At 56.9% G+C, this 21,598-nt stretch overlaps 9 protein-coding genes across 9 annotated transcripts; 5 read left to right on the top strand and 4 right to left on the bottom strand.

Annotated features, from left to right (window-relative positions):
- Positions 1 to 1,693: 1,693 nt before the first annotated feature.
- Positions 1,694 to 2,472, bottom strand: ColSpa_12751 (AP-1 complex subunit sigma-1; the record flags this gene model as incomplete). The annotated part of the gene is made up of 4 exons (XM_049278963.1): positions 1,694 to 1,723; positions 1,837 to 2,292; positions 2,365 to 2,398; positions 2,462 to 2,472. 4 exons carry the CDS (start codon positions 2,470 to 2,472, stop codon positions 1,694 to 1,696), a joined length of 531 nt encoding a protein of 176 aa, XP_049134920.1.
- Positions 2,473 to 3,898: 1,426 nt separating this feature from the next.
- ColSpa_12750 (putative glutamate--tRNA ligase, cytoplasmic) lies at positions 3,899 to 6,303 on the top strand (the record flags this gene model as incomplete). The annotated part of the gene is made up of 4 exons (XM_049278962.1): positions 3,899 to 3,924; positions 4,009 to 4,951; positions 5,199 to 6,011; positions 6,064 to 6,303. The coding sequence occupies 4 exons, from the start codon at positions 3,899 to 3,901 to the stop codon at positions 6,301 to 6,303; spliced, it is 2,022 nt and encodes a 673-aa protein (XP_049134919.1).
- On the bottom strand, positions 5,202 to 6,339 carry ColSpa_12749 (exosome complex component rrp4; the record flags this gene model as incomplete). The annotated part of the gene is made up of 2 exons (XM_049278961.1): positions 5,202 to 6,027; positions 6,131 to 6,339. The coding sequence occupies 2 exons, from the start codon at positions 6,337 to 6,339 to the stop codon at positions 5,202 to 5,204; spliced, it is 1,035 nt and encodes a 344-aa protein (XP_049134918.1).
- A 720-nt stretch (positions 6,340 to 7,059) lies between these two features.
- ColSpa_12748 (uncharacterized protein) lies at positions 7,060 to 7,423 on the bottom strand (the record flags this gene model as incomplete). The annotated part of the gene is made up of 2 exons (XM_049278960.1): positions 7,060 to 7,241; positions 7,309 to 7,423. 2 exons carry the CDS (start codon positions 7,421 to 7,423, stop codon positions 7,060 to 7,062), a joined length of 297 nt encoding a protein of 98 aa, XP_049134917.1.
- Positions 7,424 to 7,769: 346 nt separating this feature from the next.
- Positions 7,770 to 9,503, top strand: ColSpa_12747 (AP-3 complex subunit mu-1; the record flags this gene model as incomplete). Its single annotated transcript, XM_049278959.1, has 3 exons — positions 7,770 to 7,813; positions 7,867 to 8,286; positions 8,339 to 9,503. The coding sequence occupies 3 exons, from the start codon at positions 7,770 to 7,772 to the stop codon at positions 9,501 to 9,503; spliced, it is 1,629 nt and encodes a 542-aa protein (XP_049134916.1).
- An 841-nt stretch (positions 9,504 to 10,344) lies between these two features.
- On the top strand, positions 10,345 to 11,703 carry ColSpa_12746 (malonyl CoA-acyl carrier protein transacylase; the record flags this gene model as incomplete). Its single annotated transcript, XM_049278958.1, has 2 exons — positions 10,345 to 10,525; positions 10,610 to 11,703. The coding sequence occupies 2 exons, from the start codon at positions 10,345 to 10,347 to the stop codon at positions 11,701 to 11,703; spliced, it is 1,275 nt and encodes a 424-aa protein (XP_049134915.1).
- Positions 11,704 to 12,292: 589 nt separating this feature from the next.
- On the top strand, positions 12,293 to 13,055 carry ColSpa_12745 (trafficking protein particle complex subunit 6B; the record flags this gene model as incomplete). The annotated part of the gene is made up of 2 exons (XM_049278957.1): positions 12,293 to 12,343; positions 12,501 to 13,055. The coding sequence occupies 2 exons, from the start codon at positions 12,293 to 12,295 to the stop codon at positions 13,053 to 13,055; spliced, it is 606 nt and encodes a 201-aa protein (XP_049134914.1).
- Positions 13,056 to 13,531: 476 nt separating this feature from the next.
- ColSpa_12744 (AFG1-like ATPase) lies at positions 13,532 to 15,574 on the bottom strand (the record flags this gene model as incomplete). The annotated part of the gene is made up of 2 exons (XM_049278956.1): positions 13,532 to 14,517; positions 14,578 to 15,574. The coding sequence occupies 2 exons, from the start codon at positions 15,572 to 15,574 to the stop codon at positions 13,532 to 13,534; spliced, it is 1,983 nt and encodes a 660-aa protein (XP_049134913.1).
- A 1,458-nt stretch (positions 15,575 to 17,032) lies between these two features.
- On the top strand, positions 17,033 to 21,318 carry ColSpa_12743 (nucleoporin NUP133; the record flags this gene model as incomplete). The annotated part of the gene is made up of 2 exons (XM_049278955.1): positions 17,033 to 17,498; positions 17,549 to 21,318. 2 exons carry the CDS (start codon positions 17,033 to 17,035, stop codon positions 21,316 to 21,318), a joined length of 4,236 nt encoding a protein of 1,411 aa, XP_049134912.1.
- Positions 21,319 to 21,598: the final 280 nt, after the last annotated feature.

The following is a 21,598-nucleotide window of genomic DNA, read 5'->3' as shown; positions in this document are numbered from 1 at the left end:
GATGTCACGGGAGTTGGTAGTCGCGCCAGATTGGGATAGGGGTGACTAGGGGTATTGGAAAGGCGGTGACTCGGGGTCAGAGGCGTGGTAAAGCGAAACCAGAGACGCGATAAGGCGCAGGTGATGTGTCGCGAGAAATGATGGATGGGCTGGTGATGGAGAGAGAGTTGCTGTCTGTGTTTCGATGGAAGCCGGAGCCTGTGCCTGCTCTAGATAAGGCAAGGAGCGACTCGACCCTGTAGATCAGTTCGGTTCGGATGGATGAACGGAGACTAGACGCGATGCGCCTAGTAGGTGATCTGGTCGACAGACATTACTAAACGACGGATGTTCTGATGGGGCGTGTTGGGAAGTTGGACGACGATATGGATACGGGAGAGACGGAGGGGTAGAAGGAGAGAGGAATGGGGTGACGCCGTGAGTTTAAAGCGCGAAGAAGCGGGAGCGAGCGGGAAGGGAGTTGGCAGCCGGGTGCTGCTGTCGCAGCTCTCGGCAGGTGTGCGGTGTGTCTCGCTGCTGGGTGCTGGCATGAGGTGACGCCTTCCCTGGGGTGCGTGGTCTGTGGTGCGTGGTCCGTTGGCTGCTGGCTGGGTGCTGCTACCTACATCACTTAGTGCTGTCGCTGCTGGCTGATGGGTCCCTGGGTCTGCCGGTGCGTTCCCCGTGTCCGTATGACAAGGTCCCCGCCCCAGTCCCACGTAAAAGCTGCAGCAGCTGCCGTAAGGCAATCTTGAGGGCGGTCCAGTCTCAAGATAGCAACCGATAGTGGATGGGGCCGCCGGGGAGCCTGTGACAAAGCGTATCTTGCTCGACAGTCTGCGTCGTCCTTGGCACCGGATTCGCGGGGGGCCGCTTGGGAAGTCGGGGTCCAGTCCCTGTCAGTTTCCTTGCTTGTTGGAGGGGCCCCCTTTCGTCCCGACTCCTTTGGAGGACGAGTGGGCCGCTCGTCAACTCTGTCGAATCCACGCCGCACACGGGGGGGCACGCAGACGGTAATCTCCAAGCGAATGAGATGCCGTCAAGGGGCCACGAGCGGGCTTGGAGTACGCAGTATGGTAGCCCGTATCGCGACATGACTTCATACTGTCTCTGGCAACATGAAGAATTGGAGGTCCCTCTTTGTAGTCGTAAATTTCGTCTATTAGTTCATTGTTACGGCTTTGGGTGTGGAGCGCAGTGCTTCTCGAGTGCCGTCGCCCACCTTGGCCCGTGTCTGGCTTCTACGCCGTCTCTGGACGGAGGGAAACTCAGAGCCGACGGGCCTCGTGGATGCGACTGCGCAACCCGCACCGCTCTATGTTCTTCTCTTGATATGGGAGAGGGTGGTTTTCCACCTTCCAAGATCTATGCACACAAAAGGCCACCTGGGCCACTCCATCCATATCCGCGCAGGCGCCGCGTCTCGTCTTCGTCGCGTGTCGGCCTCCTCTTCTCCTGGCATGCCATGCATCTGTCTGGCACCCGTCACCGGTCGGTTGTGCCTTTTCAGAGAATGCCGACCTTCTTGAGAGACGACGTGATCTGTTCCGTTTCCTGCGTACGTGGTAGAGCGCCCATTAGCCAAAAGACTCGCCAAAGCCATGCCATGCACATCCAGTGCAACACGTATAAACATGTCGTAGATTGAGTCCGAGGCTCGTTGGTTTCGGGCATCGCGTCGCAATCTAATGGGTAGGTACACATTGGAGGAGGGTTACATAATCTTCGTAACCTCGTCCTCGACCTGGAGCAGGGAAGGAAATACGGTCAGCTCAAGACTTCGCCAATGGCGCAGCCGCAATTCATCGTCTTGAAGACAGGTAGATCGAAAAGGAATCAAGCATTAGCTAAACGTACCTCCATATCCTCGAGCGAGTCCTGCTGAGATATACATCGCAGCACGTTCTTTTTACTGCTTTCTTGCAGTTCTCCGGCCAACAACAGCTCGTCCAAGATGTAATAGGCTTTGGTGAAAGAGAAGATGATATCCAGCTCGCACACGTTGCCGTAGTACTTGTCCATCTGCTCGACGTATCGGTGGATGATTTCGAGGGTGATCAGCTCATTGTCGTCCGAGGCGGCGCCGGCGATGAAGAACAGCGAGGCATATCTGCGGTAAACGATCTTGGAATCTGCATGGAAAAATGTCAGGCGATGCTCGGCTATGATGATGCCGGGCTTCATTGGTAACTGACCCTTGTACTCGAGGAAGTTGCACATGCGGGTTCTACGGGCGAGAACCAACTGAGAGACGTCCTTGACGATCTTGGCTTTTTCCTTCGGCGACAGGGTGGTGAACCACTTTGCGAGGCGCTGCAAAAGAGATGCTGTTAACAAGGGAATGCTCGCGGAGGAGTTTCTTGGATGACGGGGGATGATGCGTACCACTTTGCCCTGGCGAGAGAGAAGAATGAGGTAGCTATATCATCGTTTAGCTTTCTTGCTTGTATGCACCGACAAAGATGGTGATGAGGGAGCGTACTGGATAGCCATGATGATGCTTTCACATCACCACAACGAGGTGGACGAGAGGAGAGATTGACGGTTTGGACCGGATAAGTGTTGTGGACCTCAGACCGATGCTGTGGGATGCGTTCGCTGCGGTAGTGTAGCAGAGCAGACCGAGCTGTGGACTGCGGTTGGCGACGAACTATGGGATGTCGTGTGTGGTGATGCCCCTTGGTCACGTCAGGCTGGCAAGCTCAAGGTGTCCAGATTTGGTGGCAGGTGCGCTTTGCCGCAGTGGTGTCCTCAGGCAACTCACCTCACCTCACCTCACCATACAGTCGTGACTACCTCAACATCAGAAGCCGGGCACCTGTCAACAGCGGGCTTTGGGAGCTTGATGGGGCCCTCTAGGGCGTTTCGACACGCTGACACACTATGGGGATTGGCTCCCTTCGCCAACCAAAGGTCTTGTGCACACGCCCCTGGTTGCAGAACAAAGCTTGTGCTTCGGTGGCTGCTTGTCTTTGTGTGCCTCACATCGGTCCCCTCGACGTGCCGACGGCGCTGTTGGGCCTGAGTCGAGCAGCCGAGCAGAGGCATCCAGCGATTCATGCCGACAACGGCATCTCATAGGTTGCAGACAGTGGGGGCTTCGGCGAGGCGCTCTGCGAGATGCGCAGACAAATCCCCTTCAGGCCGCTGACGCGATGGGCGACACCCCACCATGCACCATTGACCTTCCCCTCGGAATCGCGCTCCTGCCGAGTTTACAGCGGGAATGGAGGGGTGGAAGGTGGGATGATGGCCAAGTGAATGCCGCTACGACGAGGAAAAGCGACGAATATGCTGGTGCCGACTCGATTCAGTCATGCATTTTGTCACTCAGACGGGTTCGAGTCGATTTTCTCGGGCAGTTCCAACTTCTTGAAAAAGGGACCAAGTCCAGCCTTCCGCAACCTTTCCGCCTTTCTCTCCGTTTCCCTCTTCCGCTGTCCTTGTTCATCTTGACCAACAAAACGAAACAAACACCATTATCGATCCACCTCCGAATCCCGGAACATTTCTCGTCCTTCCAGAACTCGAACCCCCTCCTCGCCTGCACCTCACCGTTGCATGTTACGACTCTCCCACGCCCTTTAACTCCGGTTTAGACTTTTCGGCACACAAGCTGACATCCCGCATGCTGTGCGCCGGCCATTATTAATTACCCTGTCTCATCTGTGAATCCCGAGCGGACCGTACCTATCCTTATCGGCGCCGCCCAGACTCGGATTGTTAATCAACCCCTCCAAACGGCATAAAAAAAATAACCAGCGCCAAACAGAAAAAAAGTGCTGAAGAAGACGGGGACAGCCTCACCAGCTTTGCGCAATCAGGACCCTTTACAACGTAATCACAGTCTACTGGGCTATCACGTCTGATCTTCGGCCAAACTCACCAAACTTCTTCTACCACTACCACAACCATCGTCATGACGAAACTCATCCTTTCCACCGGGTTTGTGTCGCCTCCCATTCTCATTTTTCGCACAAGACTCGTTTTCGCGCTCTGATGCTGATTGGTGACCCCCACCACCTACAGAAATATTGTCTCCGGCGGCCCCTCCATTATCCGTAAACCGGGTGCCTATAGATCGAACCTCGAACTTACCAACTCGTTGCGAAGCAACTTCCTTGCTGCCCAGCAGGACTACTCGCCCGTCGAGGAGTCCTCGCCTATTGACGACGAGCCCGTTAACGGGAATGGCGCCCTGAACGGACACTCGAATGGCTTTTCCCGTAATTCTTCAGGCCGGCCTCGCATCGACGTGTGGACTGCCCGTGAAAACGACGCCCTATACATCCCGCGCATAGATTGGTCCTACTCTGGCCTGCAAGAAGAGCCCGATAACTACGATATTACCGTCAAGCTGTTTTTTCTGCCCAACGCCCCTGCACACGACCGTGCCCAGTATGTGCAGGATGCTCTGAGCCTCGTGCGAAAGGAGCTGGGCGTCACGACGATAGATCTGCTTATCGCGTCCTTCCCCGGTATGTCCTTCGAGGGCGACTGCGAATGGGAGGCCGACAAGCGCAACGCCTCCCAAGGCAACATCGAAGAGGAGGTCGCGACGTGGACGGTGCTGGAGAATTTGTACAACCGGGGCGAGGTCAAGGCCCTCGGCATTTCCGAGTTTGGCACGGAGAAGCTGGCTAAGTTTATCAAAAAGGTCAGCGTCCGCCCGGCCGTCGACCAGATCAACATCAAGGACTGCTGCAGCGTGCCGCCCACGCTGGTCACGCTGGCCAAGACGGAGGGTGTCGAGCTGCTCGTTCACACCGACTGTACCGATATCCTCCCCCGCGGCACCCTCCGCGACCTCCTTGGCCATGGTCTGCAGGGCGCCGGCGTCCTCGCCGACCCCGTCGAGGGCGAAGACGGTCTCGAGGGTGACCTTACTCCGGAGTGGGTGGTCAAGTACACTGCGTTTGTCAAAGACCGGGGCGTCATCGAGAATAAGGGCTACTTTGCTGGCGCGGAGCTGGTCGAGACCTCGTAGGAGCGGATATCCCATGCTGTTGGACAAATTTTTTCCTTGATACCATGGCTGCATCACACGGCCTGTAGATACACATTGCATAGCGTTTCTAATGTCTGGCGATTCAGGGTCTCTTTTGACGGGTTGATACGAAGCCCCTCCCCTTTTTGGTATCTATTAGAGTCTTATCTATCAAAGGCGTCTTATTTTCACAAACATGTCCTTTTGACCTTCGACTTCTACGGTGACGCAGCTACTACTCCCTCAGCAGAGCCTCGGCAAGTCGCTTCCCCCTCTCGCCGCCAAGGTAAATGTCGTCGTCAACACTCTCCAGCCCCATCTCGACCGCCTCCTTGTACCCCCTGACAACCATGTCCTCCTCGACCCTCAGCCCGTTCTCCACCAGTGCCAGGATGACGCTGCGTATCCGCGCGATCTCGCGCATCGTCTCGTTGTCGATCCGGTCGTTCTGGCTCGAGTAGACGTTGGCGCTGACGCTCTCCTCCATGCGGTTGAGCCCCACGCTCTCGGGCACGTCGCTCTCGACGTGCTTGCTGATCCAGATGAAGCCGTTGACGCCCAGCGTGACGTGCACCTTACTCGCGCCCCGCGCCGCATCCATGACCCACTGCTGCCTCTTGGCCCGCACGACGCCGCCGCCGCCGCCGGTGCCCGTGACGGCGACGAAGACGCCGTTGCGCAGCTTGCCGTACTTGAGGGAGCGCGTGTGCAGGCTGGCGGCGCCGTCCTGGTGCAGCTGCTGGACCTCGGCCACCACCAGGTCGCCCTCCGCGAAGAAGGACCGGATCTGCAACTCGTCCGTGTCGGTGCGCTTGCGGAGGATGCCGCCGGGGAGGTTGATGGCGGAAATCTGGAGGATGGCGAGCTGCGAGGAGCCGACGTCGACGCGCCAGCGCTTCGCCTGGACCTCGACGATGCGGCCGACGACCAGGTCGCCGATCTCGGGGGTGTAGCGGGCGCGGAGGGGGCGGACGGAGAGGAGCTTGTTGGTGCGGGTTACGGTGCCGGCGACGGAGGAGACGATTTCTGTCGTCGTGGGGGTAATGTAGGTTCCGTGGCCTCTGGTTCGTTTGTTAGTCTCCGTGGTTCGGTTGTAGAGCACATGCATGGGAGGAGAAATGGCGAAAGTAGAAGGGGGGTCGGTCGAGAGGAGGGCGGACGAACCTCATCCACTGGGGGTCGTCAGTGATGATCTCACCCGGTGTGACGATCTCGTAGTTGTCGCCGCGGGCGCGCTTCGCCGGGCGCATGGGGATATCTCCCTCGATATCGGCGCCGCCATCAGAATCCGAATCCGAGTCGGCGGCAGCGGTAAAGCGTGCGGGCTTGTGGTGTGACGGTGTGCCCCTCGGGGCGAGGATTGTGATGGGCATTTTTTTGTAGTAAAGACGGCGACGAGGCCGCGGGGTGGTGCGTCGGTGATGCCTTGGAGGTTGATTTCACGGGTTCAGGTTTACTCGGTATATTCGATAGACTCGGTTCAGCGGTTTCGGGGTTTCAATCGCAGTGGTTGGGGTGTTGCGTGGTGGTTTAGTGGTTTGGTGAGGTCAAGATTGGCTGGGTGCAAAGAATTTTTGGTGAAGCTTTGGAGGGGCAGATTGGAGCTTGTGGTTCATGGATAACAACACCAGCATCTACGAATTTGCAAACTTCACAATACTCCGAGTTTCAATACACACTAATTTGGATAGACGTTTGAGTCTTGAACAAACATTCCTTCAATGGTATTTTCGCTTTTAAGGTGACAGTATTGTACAGTATTATTCCAGCCTCTTTTGAGCCGAAGCCGAATGCTCGGTTGAGCCACCACGTTGACGGGTAACAGCGCGAGCATCCTGTCTGAAGTGATCCCAGTTTCGTCACCCAAACTCGACAGAACCATTTTCCAAAACGTGTCCTTCAGATCTTTCCTACGACCGGAATCTGACGGGCTAGCAGGCCTCGTTCGCTCCGCAGCGAGTTCTCTGAGGCGGTCGGCAGCCGTGTTGACAGCTCATTGCATGGCTCTACGGTTTCAGCGGCGGCAACGGTATAATCGTTTGAGTGGTGTTTTTTTTGTTGATTGGGCTCGTTCTCCCTTCCCTGCGGTCCCTTTACCGGAACAACCTCCACAGTCCGAGGTAGGCCAGGCCCATCGAGATGCTGGCAACGCCCAGCTTGCGGCTTCTCATGCCGAACATTGAGCCGGATTTGAGGATCGCCGCACGTTGCCGTTCGAGGTGGCCCATGCCTGTGAGGTAGTTGTATGCTGCAAGACCGAGGAATGCGCCGCCTCCTGTTCGTGGGAGCATCGCATTAGTATCGTGACAGCCTTCGATCGCAGCAGGCTTGGGGGTCCTTACCAACTACTCTGCACGATGTGCAATCATCGCCACGGTCCTCGCGCAGGAGCTGGTCGAGGTTCTCGGGCTTGTCGAGGGTGCCCACACTCGGGATCTTGTCACCTCCTCCGAGCATGATGACGGCTTCTAAATGTTGGACTCTCAGTTATTGTAGATTGAACGTCAGGTACTTTTGCGACAGGTTGCTTGCGACATTCGACTGGTGTATGGTCTGGAAGCTTTGCACAACGGCAGGGCTGTGGTGCACCTGATTGGCTGGGCTGAGCCGTCCCCCCTGCAATAACATTTCATACCATCATCGGGTGGGCATGAGCGGCGCGCCCTTTCGGGGCGGGCGGGTTGTGTGGTCCCTCAAATGGCTCGGGAGCTCAAGCACCGACACTGACGTGCTGTCACCGGCAGGAACCTCTCCCCCACCACCTCCGACAACCACGGCGCAGCCTCCGATGCCGACTTGAACAATGAACGGCGTTATTGAGGCGCTACACATTTACGATGAGCACAAGTCAGTTACATGCATTACAAGAATCCTACACTCTCATGACTGACACCGCGCAGCCATGCCATCCTGTCACATACGTACACCTCTCGCCCGCTGTCGGCGCAGCACCTCCTACCCCTCTACCTAGAACACCCCGCGCCGCGACCGAACCTGATCTACCTGCCCAACACGAACCCGCCGACGCTCGTCTTCAGCCTCAAACACGCCAACCTCCTGTTCCTGGCGACCTCGTCGTCCGAGATCGAGCCCCTCCTCGTCCTCGAGTTCATCCACCGCATCATCGACGTCTTCGAGGAGTTCCTCGGCGCCCCCTTGCTGGCGCACAAGATCGAGAGCAACTACGATGTTGTCGCGCAGCTACTCAATGAGATGTGCGACGCCGGAACCATCAGCACGACGGAACCGAACGCGCTAAGGGACTTGGTGGATGTGGAGGGCTGGGTGGGCAAGCTGCTAGGTAGCATCAATTTGCCGGGGTGAGGGACACCGTGCCACCAGAAGAAAGACAGGACTGACGAACGACTGTAGGAAACCCGGTAACTTTGGCCCGGGTTTCGCCAACTCGAGCACGCCGTCGCTGATCGCCCAAAATACCCCAGCGTTACCCTGGCGCAGAGCCAACGTGCGGCATACGTCCAACGAGATGTACGCAGACATCGTCGAGACCTTAACAGTCACGCTCGCGCCCTCAGGGAGACCTCTGGCTGCATTCGCAAACGGAACGATAGCCTTCACGTGCAAAGTGTCTGGCATGCCCGACATTGTCATGACCTTGACGAGTCCATCTGGAAAGCACAACTTGGCGGGCTTCATGGACCTGCCTGTATTTCACCCGTGTGTACGTTTGGCACGGTGGAAAGAGCGGCCGGGCGAGCTCAGCTTTATACCGCCAGACGGCCGGTTCATCTTGGCCAGCTACGAGGTCGACCTACTGCCGTTCACCAACGGTAAGAGCGGTAGCTTGAGCTCGAACAACCTCAAACTGCCAGTCAACATCGAAATGAAGACAGGCCTCGGCGCTCTGGGCTCCGACTTTGAGGTTCGACTGCATGTGAACAGGGTATTGGGAGCAAGTGGCCCCTCAGCAGCAAGCCAGTACGGACGAGGTGGCGGCGGAGCAGGACGAGGGTTCGGAGGACCCCATCCCGGTACCCCGTCATCACCACTCATGGAGGATCTTGTGGTTACGGTACCGCTACCGGCCGAGGTTAGGAACCTGTCAGAGGTACGGCCCAGCAAAGGAGACGCTAGCTTCAATCCCAGTGAAAGGGTTCTTGAGTGGCACATCCCTACGAAGGAGCTATCTTCCGGTACGTCCTACTTCGGTCTTAGGTGTACCGTAGTGGGACAGCTGGTGGACGACGACGAGGACGAACTTGATCCGAATGGATTCGGGTTCGGGAAGGCATATGGCTACGACGAGCCGTACCAGAGCAGCCCGGTCCAAGCAAAGAAGACGACCGAGGGCGCGGACGACGAGAAGGATGCGAAGAAGGTGGCGCAGAACAAGATGCTGATGCCAAGTTCAGCGTCGGTCAGCTTCTCGGTCAAGGGGTGGCTGCCGAGCGGACTCAAGGTGGAAAGCATCATGATCGACCCACGCAAGAGCAAAGGCCTGGGAGAGGGTGTGAAGCCATACAAGGGTGTCAAATACCTAACAGTGAGCAAGGGCGGTGTAGAGACGCGGTGTTAGACAAAACATGGTGCAGCAGATATAAAATAATGAGCATCGTCTAAGCTGTCCAAAGACGTTGTTTGAGGGATTCACATGCTCACGGGAGTCTAGTTTCAACGGCTAGCGGGAGACTAGCGATGCCAGTCTTTTGCGGTCTGCACAGGCTAGCGGACATTTACGAAGCATACGTCAAGAACGTGACAGGCAAGCCACAGAGGCAGATAGCGGTATTGCAGGAAGCCGTGCCCCGTTGAAGATGGATGAGCCGAGGTGGCATTCAATGTCCAGCACGCATGTCGGCGACTCAGCGGCAATTGGCCCCTGGTCCCTGAGGGAGATCCAATCCATCGCCGCCCCCAACGTCCCCACTCCCGGCGCAGCGGAACCAGAAACTCACCTGTGAAGAGCGCTGGAGAGCAGTTTGCCAATCGCGGGGTTACTCCATGCCCCCAGCGATTCGAGTGTTCAATCTCCCGGCCTCGGGATACTCGGCTAGGCGCGGCCACTAAAGTGCAACCGCCATTGATTGGCGTCACCAGACGGGCCTGGGCGTCATGGTTCGACTTGCATACCTACCGCTCCTCCAACAGTGCGCACCACGTTCTCTTTTCCCCCTCCTAAAAAAGGCATAAGACATTGCCGCGCGCGGGCGGTGCATGAACTCTCGTGTGTGACGCATTTCACACCCTCGAACCGGGCGCAAACCTGCAGACTCCTCCTGCCTTTAATTCTCTTCCATACCTGCTTCTAGAACGCTTGCGATTTCTTGCCTTCCCTACGTCAAGAGGACAACCTCCATGATTGCGATCATCTAGCTGCCCCAGCTCGCAATTGGCTGGCGCTTCTCTCCCCTTGGGCCATGACTGCAGCTCCCGGAGCCCACCACGCCATCCGCCGAGGGGCGGCCGCGTGGGCCGATGGGCTCGTCTGCCTCGGCCGCACGCGCGCTGCAACGAGCAACATAGGTTTCGCATCGGGTCGACGATATGCTTCCTCCTCGTCAACAGGGAAGCGGCCGCGGACGGCGCTCTTCTTCCCAGGTTCGTGAAATCCGCAGCGCCGGCTTGAACGGCGGACGAGTAGTGAAATGCGGAGAGCTGACATGTGTGTACCACCCGCCGCAGGCCAAGGAGTGCAAAAGGTTGGCATGATAACGCCATGGCTCGAGGCCTTCCCGCGGACGGCGAAGCCCATCATCGAGGAGATCGACCATTACATGGGCTACAAGCTCTCCGATATCATCGCCGAGGGCCCCAGCAAGCTGCTGACTAGGACGCCCAACGCGCAGCCGGCCATCATGGCGACCTCGATTCTTATCCTCCGCATCCTCGAGCGCGAGTTCAACTTCGACGTCTCCCAGCGAGTCGACGTCACGCTGGGTCACTCGCTCGGCGAGTTCGCCGCGCTGGTGGCCGGCGGCTACCTCGAGTTCGAGGACAGCCTGTACCTGGTGCGGAAGCGGGCCGAGGCAATGGCGGAAGCGACGCGGCGCGCTGTCGAGGAGTACGGCGGCGAGTACGGCATGGTGGCCATCGTTACGGAACCCGAGTACCTAGGCCCGCTGATCGCGGCGATCCACGACTTTGTGGGCCACTCAAGCGCCGGGTCCAAGAGCGAAAGCTCCGAGGATGTGCCGCCCATTGAGCAAGTGCTGATCGCTAATATCAACAGCAAGAACCAAATCGTGTTGAGCGGCAACATTGAGCGCATCAAGACCCTCTCGGCGCACGTGCGGCAGTTCCTCGGCCACGACCCCCGCGCCGTGAGGCTAAACAGCGACAGCCCGTTCCACAGCCCGCTCATGAAGCCCGCCGTCGGGGTGATGAAGAATATTTTGTCGAAAAAGAGCCGCGTCAAGGGGCGTGAAGGGGAAGACATTATCACATTCCCCGGGAGGTTACCGTGCGTGAGCAACGTGAGCGCGCGGCCGTTCGAGAGTAAAGCGGATGTCAAGGACCTCCTGGCGCGGCAGTGTCTGGAGACGGTGCGGTGGTGGGATAGCATCAAGTACCTCGACCAAGAAGAGAAGGTGAGACGGTGGATTGGCATCGGGCCCGGCAAGGTCGGGCGGAATCTGGTCGGCAAAGAGGTGGGAATGAGGGGCAAGGACTCAGTCAAGGGCGGCGGCGTCTGGGGCATCACGGACCCGAGCGAGATCGAGGAGATGCTAAGGGGGTTGGAGGACACGGAGAGGGTGACAGAGGAGGAGATTGCCTGAGGCGGGCCGCCATGCTGCTGAGGGGCTACTAATGTGTTTCCATGTGTATTCTTGGGGCTTTTGCAAGGCGCTTCTTTTTTACTGCGATGGGCTTGGAAGCTCTGCAGAGGGTCTGGCTTCGATGCTTTCTCAAATGAAAGCTGGAGTAACGGTTTGGTTTGCGTGTAACACCACTTCTTATATGGAGGTCCGATTCGTACAAAATACATTATTGAAGACAGGATTTACATTTTCAGAGAGCGTCTGACACAAATGAAATATCTTGATTTACAGGTCAACAAGCAATCACGTTCAAACATTGTCATCGGTTGTAGATGGCTTTGGCGAGCTGACCGTTGACCCCTGATTTCGATGCGGGGCACTCGAGAGCGAAGCAAGGGGACCCAGAAAAACAATTAAGCTCCCGCCCACACCAGCTAAAGGTACCTTAACCCCAGCTCTCTCCAATCTCCAACCTGCCACGAAACGAACGACATCCGGCCAGCCTCGAAACGCTCATTCTACAATCGCATTGCGCCCTCCTCCACCGCGAGCCCAGCAAGAGACAAGCCACGCCCTGGGCGACCACTTCATACACCAAGGTGCACAAATGGCGGCCGCGATCCCCTCGATCGCCTGCATAGGCATCATCGGCCGCAACGTACGTCCCGTCCCTCCGTCACCGACCTCACGCCGCCTGCCTCTGCCCGCGCTCGCAGCTTCGGGCTACATCCCCCTTCCCTCCACCCACTCTACTCCTCCCTTCTCGCGTCCCCATGTCTTTTGTAGTCCCCCTCAAGCTAACCGACACATCGCAGAACAACCCTCTCCACATCCAAATCTTCCCCTCCCACAACCCCGCCACAAACACCTTCGCGCCGATCCGCACGCCCCTCCAGTTCTCCCTCCTCCTCTCCTCGACCCTCGACGTCTTCGAGCTCCGCCACGGCAGCGGCGCCTCGGGCAACACCGGCGCCATCGCGGGATCCGGCGTGACGGGCCTCTCGGGCGAGGTCGGCATGCTGCACGCCGTCGACGAGCGCCTCGCCGCGTACGGGTGGGAGACGAACACGGGCGTCAAGATTGTCGTCGTCGTGGACATGCGCGGGCGCCGGGTCGCAGGCGGCGGGAGCGCGGCGGCCGAGGCGGCGGCCAAGGGCCGGGGCTCCGTCGGGTTGCGGGAGCAGGAGCTGCGGGTCGTGTTCCGGGCCGTGCAGAGCGCGTACGTGCGGCTGCTGCAGAACCCGTTCTACGAGCCCGACGAGCATTCCCCCGTGTCGGGACGCGGCGGGAGGGTGATCAAGAGCAAGAAGTTTGAGGGGGAGATCAGGAGGATCGGCGAGGCGTGGACGCCTGGTGTCACGGCTCTCTAAGCAGCGGTCCCGAGGGGGAGTAGTTTTGTCTTGAGCATTCTGGAGTTCTGGGCGTTTCACAGTGATATATGGGAGGTTGATTGTTACTTCGTGATGTCAATTGCGGCTTTTTCATTCATGGCCAGGTGAGACTGGTCCTGTAAAGATATCTATCATGCAAAGACTCAAAGGTCTCGTCGACGTCGTTCCATGCGACGTATGCTCAGATGTTCCAGCACCGCCAAAATGCTATGCTATGCGCTGTGATGTATGTTTCAACCGAACTTGAGGAAATCCAACATGGCAGAAAATATAATAGTGGTCAAAAATCTCCGGCAGCGGTCCCTGGTGAGAGATTTGGTGCCAACGGTTAGCTGCTGAGGCTTCCAGCTGGTGAGCCAAGCTACTACTCCCCTAGACCGACTCTGGGGTTCATAATATGGAAGAGTCTCCAAGAGTCTCGGTTCTCCCTTTTTGTGTTTTTCTTTCCAGCAATCTCATCTCCCCTGAGACGACTCCTCGCGCCGCCGCTCCGCCTCCTCCAAGGCCCGCCACCTTTCAATGACGAGCTTATCCGTTCCGAACGGCTCGTCAACTGGTCTCGAAGGGCCCATGGAGGCATCAGTCTGCCGCCGCGGCAGGAGGGGCTCATCCTTCTTCGGCCTCGACGGCGCTGAATCCTCCCAATGCCGCGCGGTGCGCGGGACAGGCGTCCACCACTCCGCCGGCCCGCCTTCAACACCGCGGGCGTGCCACGCGGCGCTGCACAGCTCCCACAGTCGGCTCGCGGCGCGTCGGTACGCGAAGCGCTCGTCCTCGCCGATGAAGCCGGCCGTGTTGCTAAAGTTGGGACTCGAGGCCCCTGTGGCGCTGCTGACATTGCCAAGACGGCCAAAATCCGAATCCTGGTCCGGGTCGTATTTGGAGGTAGGCAACTCGGTGTCGTAGTAGGAAATGTTGGGGCGGAAGGGCGCGGCTTGGTCTTGGTAGACTTCGGCTATGGTCTCGGAGTGGATCGCATCCGAGTCTATGACTTCTTCTCCCGTCTCGGTCCTGGAGGCGGCGACCGTGGCGGCGGCAAGATCCGCCTCAGCTTGGGCGGCACGGATGTCCGGGAAGAAGAGGTCATCAGGCCCCGTCTCGGCACGGACAAAGAGCTTGCAGCGGGCCTCATATAGGGCGTCTAGGAGAGTGATGAAGCGGCGGGCCTCGTTCTTGTGCAGCGTCGTCATGGTCGGGACGTTATCGACGATGAAGGTGTGGTAGGTGGAGGCCATAGTCACGTAGTCGGCGGGACCAAAGGTCGCGACGAGGTCGTCAAAGCTCCAGTGGACGACGCCGTCGCGGTGGCGAGGGATCGCGATCGTACGGCCGTAGACTGTAAGAGTTGCCGGTGTCCAGGGTTTGGAGAGGAGGTCTGATAGCTCTGATGTCCAGGCGGAGGCCTCAGGGGTCAGGAAGTACTTGGCCGGTTTGGTTGTTTCTGGCGGTGTTAGGATATAATCTTGTTTAAGAGCCTCTCTGGAAGACAAGGGTGACTTACCCCCTTGAGACTTGTGCCCTTGAGCCTCGACTGGCGCCTCTGCAAGTCCAGTTCCCTCGATAGACGCTGCCTCGACCGCTATCTTCTCTCCAGTTTCGCGACGCCGCCAGTCAGTGGCACCGTCCATGTGCCAAAAATCACAGCGGGCTTTAAGGACTTCCAAGAACGCGGCAAAGTCGTTTTGACTATGGCGAGTGCCTCGCGATCGAGCACCGCCGAGGAAGAGGCTCTTGAGGAATCCATCTGTAGGTGCAACAGTATACTCAACGCCAATTGCCTTCTGGAGCTCCTCGGGCATTCTGTTGGAAGAAGCAATCAGAACGCCACCGAGGTGGAAGAAGGCTATGAAGAGGTGACTGAGAATCTTGCTTGCCGCGCGATCCGGCAGCTGAAACTCGTCCAGGAACAGAATCGGAGACTCCTCGACAAGCTTCTTGGCGAGCCAGAGCATAGAATACTCCTTCTCATTGCCCGATAGCTCTGGATGAGATTGACGGAACCGCTCCAGCTGAGAGAAGGTATACAGCATGAACGTGTTAAAGTGCCACCGCTTCTTCTTCTCCGTTGGCAGACCCTGTGCCAGGAGGTCGATCAACATGGATTTCCCAACGCCGACCTCGCCCGATAGAAACAGACCTCTCGGCGAGTTGATGGTGATGGCGCCCTCAAGGCTCGTCATAACGCGGACGAGAGCCATAGGACTCTGGTCTTTCGGCGTCGGCATTGCCCTGCGGGCGAGGTGCTTGAAAAGCGGATTGTCCCAGATGGGATGGCTCGGCATGGCCAATGTCGCGGCGGCCTCGTCTGGGTCGCGGGCCTCAGGGATATCGGCGACCTCTTTGAGGCGCTCGCGGTAATCGACCTCAGGAGCATAGTCCTTGAGGCGACCGTAGAGCTTGTGCAGATGAATCGCGAGTCGGTGCTGGTCCGGGTCCGGGGAGAGGACATTGGTCGAGACAAGAGTGCGGTATTTGACAAGGGGGTCGGTGATGGCCATTGCGGTCGAGTAGTACCGCGCGACAGAGGCCATCTTCCTCGCCTTAGCTGTCCGTATTGTGTGGCTCATCATCGTGTCTAGAGCTCATGGATTGGTTCTGTTCTTACGCCCACCGTAAACCCAAGCTGACTCAATATGTAGGAGGGCCGAGTCTGCCTTGAACCAAGCTACGTAGCTGTATTCGGAATGTAAGTCTCAATAAGTTGGGACACATGCAACTCAAGCATAAACTCCTTCTGCGAGGCGATAGCTGGGTGGCGAGGCCGATGTCACAGCAGCTATCATGAAGCAAGACCAACTGCAGTGAGTTGAAACCGGACCTGTAGCGCTTCGTATGCTTGCGCTTTCAATCCAGGTGGGTTGCTGGCGCCGTTATTTGAAAGCTGAAGGCGATAGGTCAGCTGCCTTCGCTCGAGATGTGTGGCCTGGTGCAGATAGATTGTGTCTCGCAGCCGAGTAGTACAACCCGAGTTGAGGAGAGAAAGATATTTGAGATGGTATAAGTGAGTTCAACGACGGTCGTTAAACTAAGTCTATTGATTGTCCAAGCTCGTCAAGCCGTGCAACCAATCATCGTTCTTATGTCTCTGAAAACGTTTCCGGGTCAGGGACTCAAAGAATCAGGGAACATGAGTGAATCGAAGCGAATGGTGCCAGAATCGGAGTCGTGTGGCACTTGATTGACTCGCGGGCTCTGGAAAGTCTTGGTTCTTTGGAGGATATGCCAAAAGGATGAAAACAAGCGCATGTCACGATGGGAAACGATTCAGGGAGAATGATTAGATGGATAGTGGATATTTCTCTCTGCATCTAGACATCACAATCGTTCTATCCATGTTCCCACCGTGAGTTCCCGAGGGCCGAGTGACGTTGTTGACTTGGGTTATTAGGCTCCACTTTCAGGGTCCTATTTCTTCCAATGCGGCGATTCAGCGGGCTCCAGCTCGATCGCGGAGTCGGCCAATCAAAGCTCTTCTCCTGTCGGCTGGGAGCAACGAACCGCCCAAAAGCAGGTACGTACCACCTCCCAGGTACCCCCGTGCTGCTGTTGCTCCTTGCGCCGCCTCAGCTGGCACGCCTGCACACCCGCACACCTGCCCTGACCTGCTGCTCACCGGCAGCCGTGGAGACTGACACAGAACTGCTAGTGGACAGACAGCCGGAAAGGAAGCTGCTGGTGTTGCTGGTCCGTGCTTGGCAGATGCAGCAACCTAGTGTTTTTTTCTACGAGACCCAATCGATTGATGCTTCGTCACTCTCACATATTTGCTAAATCCGCTCTGCCACCTGCGTCCACCTCCCCCAGGCCTCCGCTTTCCCTAACAATACCTTAGGCCACAGAATCCATCCTCGAAATGTTTTTCTGACCGACAACCACCTATCCACGAACATCACCAGCATCACGGCGACCGATCCTTTCCTCATCAACATACTCGCGCTCGGTCGCTCGACATCACCATGTTTTCTCCCTCCATGAACGAGGGCGGGCCGGCTACGGCTACGCGAAGCAGAAGAAGACAGCGACCGGCCAGCAATGAAAGTCTCGCACAGCAACCCAAGGCGAAGCGCCAACGCGTTCCCTTGACCGAGCAGACCTTCGTCAATCCTGATGTGTCCGCGCCTACGGGCCCCGAGATGTACGAGGTCAAGTCTGACAAGGTTGCGACGCTCGACGTGCGGCAAGACGGCATCGAGAACCAGAACCCCATCACACCTACCCCGAGAAAAGAGCTCAGCGTGCGCGCGAAAAAGCCTAAAGGAGGAGATAGGCCAACCAAGGGTGATGGAAGCGTTGTTTTGGTAGGTTCAAATGCGTTCGCGTTACCCCCCGCCAAGCTAACGATTATCCGCCAGACGACGAACAATGCTTACACCGTGAGCAAACTGCCCGCGCTGCCAGACCGTATCCGCGCAGATGCTTCAGGTAATTCCTCTGCTCCAATGCGCGCTTTCGTGTCTAACAATCTCGTCAAGCCCAGCAACACGGCGACATCTTCTCGAACCGCTACGCCCTCAGTCTCAGCCATACTCACGCGATTGTTTGGCCGTACACGGACCCTTCTCAATCCCCCGAGACATTCACCTTTACCCTTCCGTATCCTTCGAAACATTCATCAGAGCCTCTCCCGCTGGGTTGTCTGGTGTCGCCATCAGCTTCGTCGACCGAACCCGGCCTGGTTGTTGTTATGCCCGTCAGTGGTAAGATCGCGTACTGGGAATCCATCACAAGTGCCGCGACTTTAGACTTTATCCGTCAACAGCGACATGGCGTAGAGGGCTCAATATCGGGCATGTTCTCTGGCGAGAAGGTTATTCAAATCGCCAACGCCGAGTCCGCCGGCTTCGTTCTGGCGTTTAGCAGCGGCCGACTGGCCTACATGAGCGTCCGAGACGGCCACGGCAGACCCATGATTTCGGTTCAATTTCTCCGTACGAGCCTGGGATCTACGAATGGTGGAATTTTTGGCAGCATCCGCCATGCTTTGACACAAACTTCCGGGCGGGGAGACATCGCCGCTGTTCGAGCGGAGCGCACTTCTCGAGTCGGCGAACGGAACGTCGTGGCTGCTACCCTCAAGGGCAGGCTGCACGCCTGGAAGATTCATCGTGGAGGACATCATGAGACCATTGTGGAGGCAGACATGCAAGAAGAGATCGTCGAGGCCATCCGTGAAGTTGACCCCTCAGCAACCGACTTCCATCCCGAGACTTTCGAAGTTGTTGACTTCGCTTTCGTGCCTAAGGGTTTGGAAGAGAAGTACCGGGAGATGAGCAGGCTTAGCGACGCCATGGCTTCAGCCGACGTCAACTTGCAGCATCTACTGCTGCTCGTCAGCCTCACCAGAAAGAAGGAGTCGCATTACTCTTTGGTGGAGGTCATTATGTCGCCAGCTTCAGCGCAGGTCGGTATGGTCCGTCCTATTTCCTCCTACAAGACACGCTTCAGCCCTGCGAATCCAGTACAATCCACCCGGCCTCGTCTGCATCTTCCTCGGCCAGCTCTTGTGGCATTCCTCATCTTCGACAAGGCTGTGGTTTTGGCATCTATTGGTGTTCCTCCGGAGTCGCCAGACGCCCAACTCCAGGAGGACAACCACATCATTCCTCCTACCTACGAAGATGTGATCAACTTTTCCGACAACAACCAGTCAGAGATTCTTGGATCGGGTTTCGAGGAGCCGCAGACGGCCAGCGGCGGCCACGATGAGTCCAGAAGTCGCCAAAAGACGAAGAACCCAGCAGTCGTTTTGATGGTCCGCGGTACGGGCATTGTACGACTTACGACGACAGATATCGACAGATTTGGCAGTGACAAACCCCCCAAAGTCACACCAAAGAGCAAGCTTGAACAGGCCGTCTTTTTTGGCAACAAGCAAGATACCCCTTTGATTTTCGATGTCAGGAAAGGTGTTCAATTCTCGGACCAGGAAATGGCGGAAGCTGCGCTGCAGCTTAGCCAAGAAATCATGAGCTCCTCAACATCGCACATCTCATCACTGCCGGCATCTTTGGAAGACAACCTTAGCACTCGCTGCCTCGCTCTTGAGCGGTTGATGCTGCACCTAAAGACAACCAAGGTCAACTTGGGCCGTCGTACTCGGTGGCTATTGCTTTCCCACGCCGAGAAGATGATGGTTTCAACGGTTCTCTGGAAGCGCCACGAGGCCTTTACGAATGAACGACCTGCCAACGACAAGAAGGATCTGATTGCGGAGATTGTCGAGTTCATCCACCAGGACGAGAAGACTAACCCCAACCGTAGCGCAGGAGAAGTCGACCGTGTGAGACACTGGTTTGTTCATGACGTTGGCAGGCTCGAGATCTTCATTGCCTGGGCCTACGAAGTGATCAAGTATATTTATAAGGATCACATCATGGACGACGTTCACATTACTCGTCTCATGTACGAGGCTCAGCAGGTGAACCTAGTTGCTCTCATGACGGCTCTGGAATACCGGCAAAGGAAGCTTTCATTCTACGGACTCGAGGATGAGGAGCTGGATTTCGGCATTGTGCGCGAGAACTACGACGACCTCCCTGAACCCTGGACTGGGTGTCACTACATTGGCAACAATTTGAAGCGTCTCCTCGAGCTTTGTCACACGTGGCTCGACCAGTACTACCCCCCGAAGGAAAAGATCAAGGACAAATCGAAGCAACCGGACCCCGTGCTTCTCGAGAAGATCAACTCGGAGATCGCTAACCTCACTGACCTGTATCTTGTTTCACTTCTCGAGGCGTCTCGCTGGAACGCCGCGCAGCAGGATGCGAAGGCTCAGAAGTGGTCGGACCATCTTGCAAAGCTCTACGACACGGACCGCAACGACAAGGTTCTTGCACTTCTCCGCCTAGGCAAGTGGGACGAGAGCATTAGCATTGCCGAGAAACACCGATGCTGGAAAGCGTTGGCTCTAGCCATGATTGAGCAGATCAATAGCCTTAGGAGCGAGGCGACTGTGTCAAGATCGCAAGCCGATGCTCGTGAACTCACCAAAAAGGCCGAGGCGAAGGAGAAGCGGATTGGCGATTACTTCGACAAGTATGGCGAGGCCTTTGCCTTCCCCACGTACGACATTTTGCTAGACAACGCCGGCGTCCAGGCTGTACTGGATTTCCAATACGACAACCACGGGTTCAGGACGAAGTTCCTCAGACAAAAGCCTGAACTCGCCAAGATTTCCTGGATCAACGATATCCAAGGCGAGGACGACATGAATCACGCAGCAGAGACGCTTCTTGATCTGGGCCTCACCCGTGAGCAGCAAGTTTGGAACAAGAAGATTGAGCTGAGTCTTGGAAAGCTTACGCTCATGGCCGAATCGCAAAAGCCTCCTTCATCCGATCTCTTCGGATTCAAGCGTACCAAGACCGAGGTTGAGGAACTCTCTGAAGATCAGATTGAAGCCATCGACAACCAGCTGGGTCTCATTAAGATTCAAGACGAGCTCTATGCTCAAGTCTTCCCTTCTGTTCAAACGGCTGTGGACGAAAGCGCAGAGCTGCAACTGGCCATGGAGAACCACTGCCTGCACATCCCGAAGAAGCAGAAGGCACTGATTCAACTCTTCGAGAACAGCATGAGACGGCTCCTCAGACATGAAGCTCTGGATGTCATGTCTCTCATTGATCTGCTCACGCTCATCAGCCTCTCGCCTGAGACTGCTGCTGACATTGCCGATCCATTCTACCTTGCTCTGGTGGCAGCCTCGTACGCTCTCCAGGGTGAGGAGTTGAAGATGGCCAAGCGTCTCATCTGGAGACGCTGTTTCATTCGTGACGACTGGACAAAGCTGAACGACACTCAGTTGAAGGACGACTCTGTTGTTGAGGAAAAGCTCGCCCGCACCACGTTGTTCAGTGCCTTCATTTCCTGCTACCAATACCGTACGCTTTCACGGCCCCCAGCCTACACATGTTCATACACTGATTCTGTCACAGAGACGCTTGATGATCCCTTCCAGCCAACCCGACCATCGGACGCGCTGGGCGCTTACGTCGAGGACCTCGACAGCCGCTTCGCCTCCATGGAGAAGTCCTACAGGGACAAGCTCCTGGATGCGATGAAGTGGGAGGACTCTATCTTGCGCAAGTACATCGACAAGGCGCGTCTCGAAGAGTGGACTCGCACGACGGCCGAGACGGCCGAGGCTACCGTCGCGCAGTCGGTGGACGAGGCGACGAGGGCCGCCACGGAGGAGGCATCGGATGAGTTCACGAACGGAAAGGCAAATGGCGTGCACTAGGGGTACATGGACCACATGTTTTCCTGAGTGCGAATCCAATTGTCAGGACGAGGATGCTCTTCTGAAATGGATGAGGATAGGGATTGAGTCTGGAATAGGTGGCTTCGGATGCGTCATTCCCTCATGGTGGGCATTTTCATTGTTTGGTCTGAAGTTTCGGCGGGGTCTTCGGTGTACCTATAACGGCTCACATCGAGTTGTTGGGTTTTTTTTTTTGGGGGGGGGGGGTGTTCCCTTTTTTTTATTTTATCAACTGCCCTGAGAACAGGTGCCACGGCAC

This window comes from Colletotrichum spaethianum, assembly GCF_022836535.1.
Source record: "Colletotrichum spaethianum MAFF 239500 DNA, contig72, whole genome shotgun sequence".
NCBI lineage: Eukaryota > Fungi > Ascomycota > Sordariomycetes > Glomerellales > Glomerellaceae > Colletotrichum > Colletotrichum spaethianum.
Note: the sequence above shows the minus strand (reverse complement) of the source record. Positions and strands in the feature narration are given on the sequence as shown.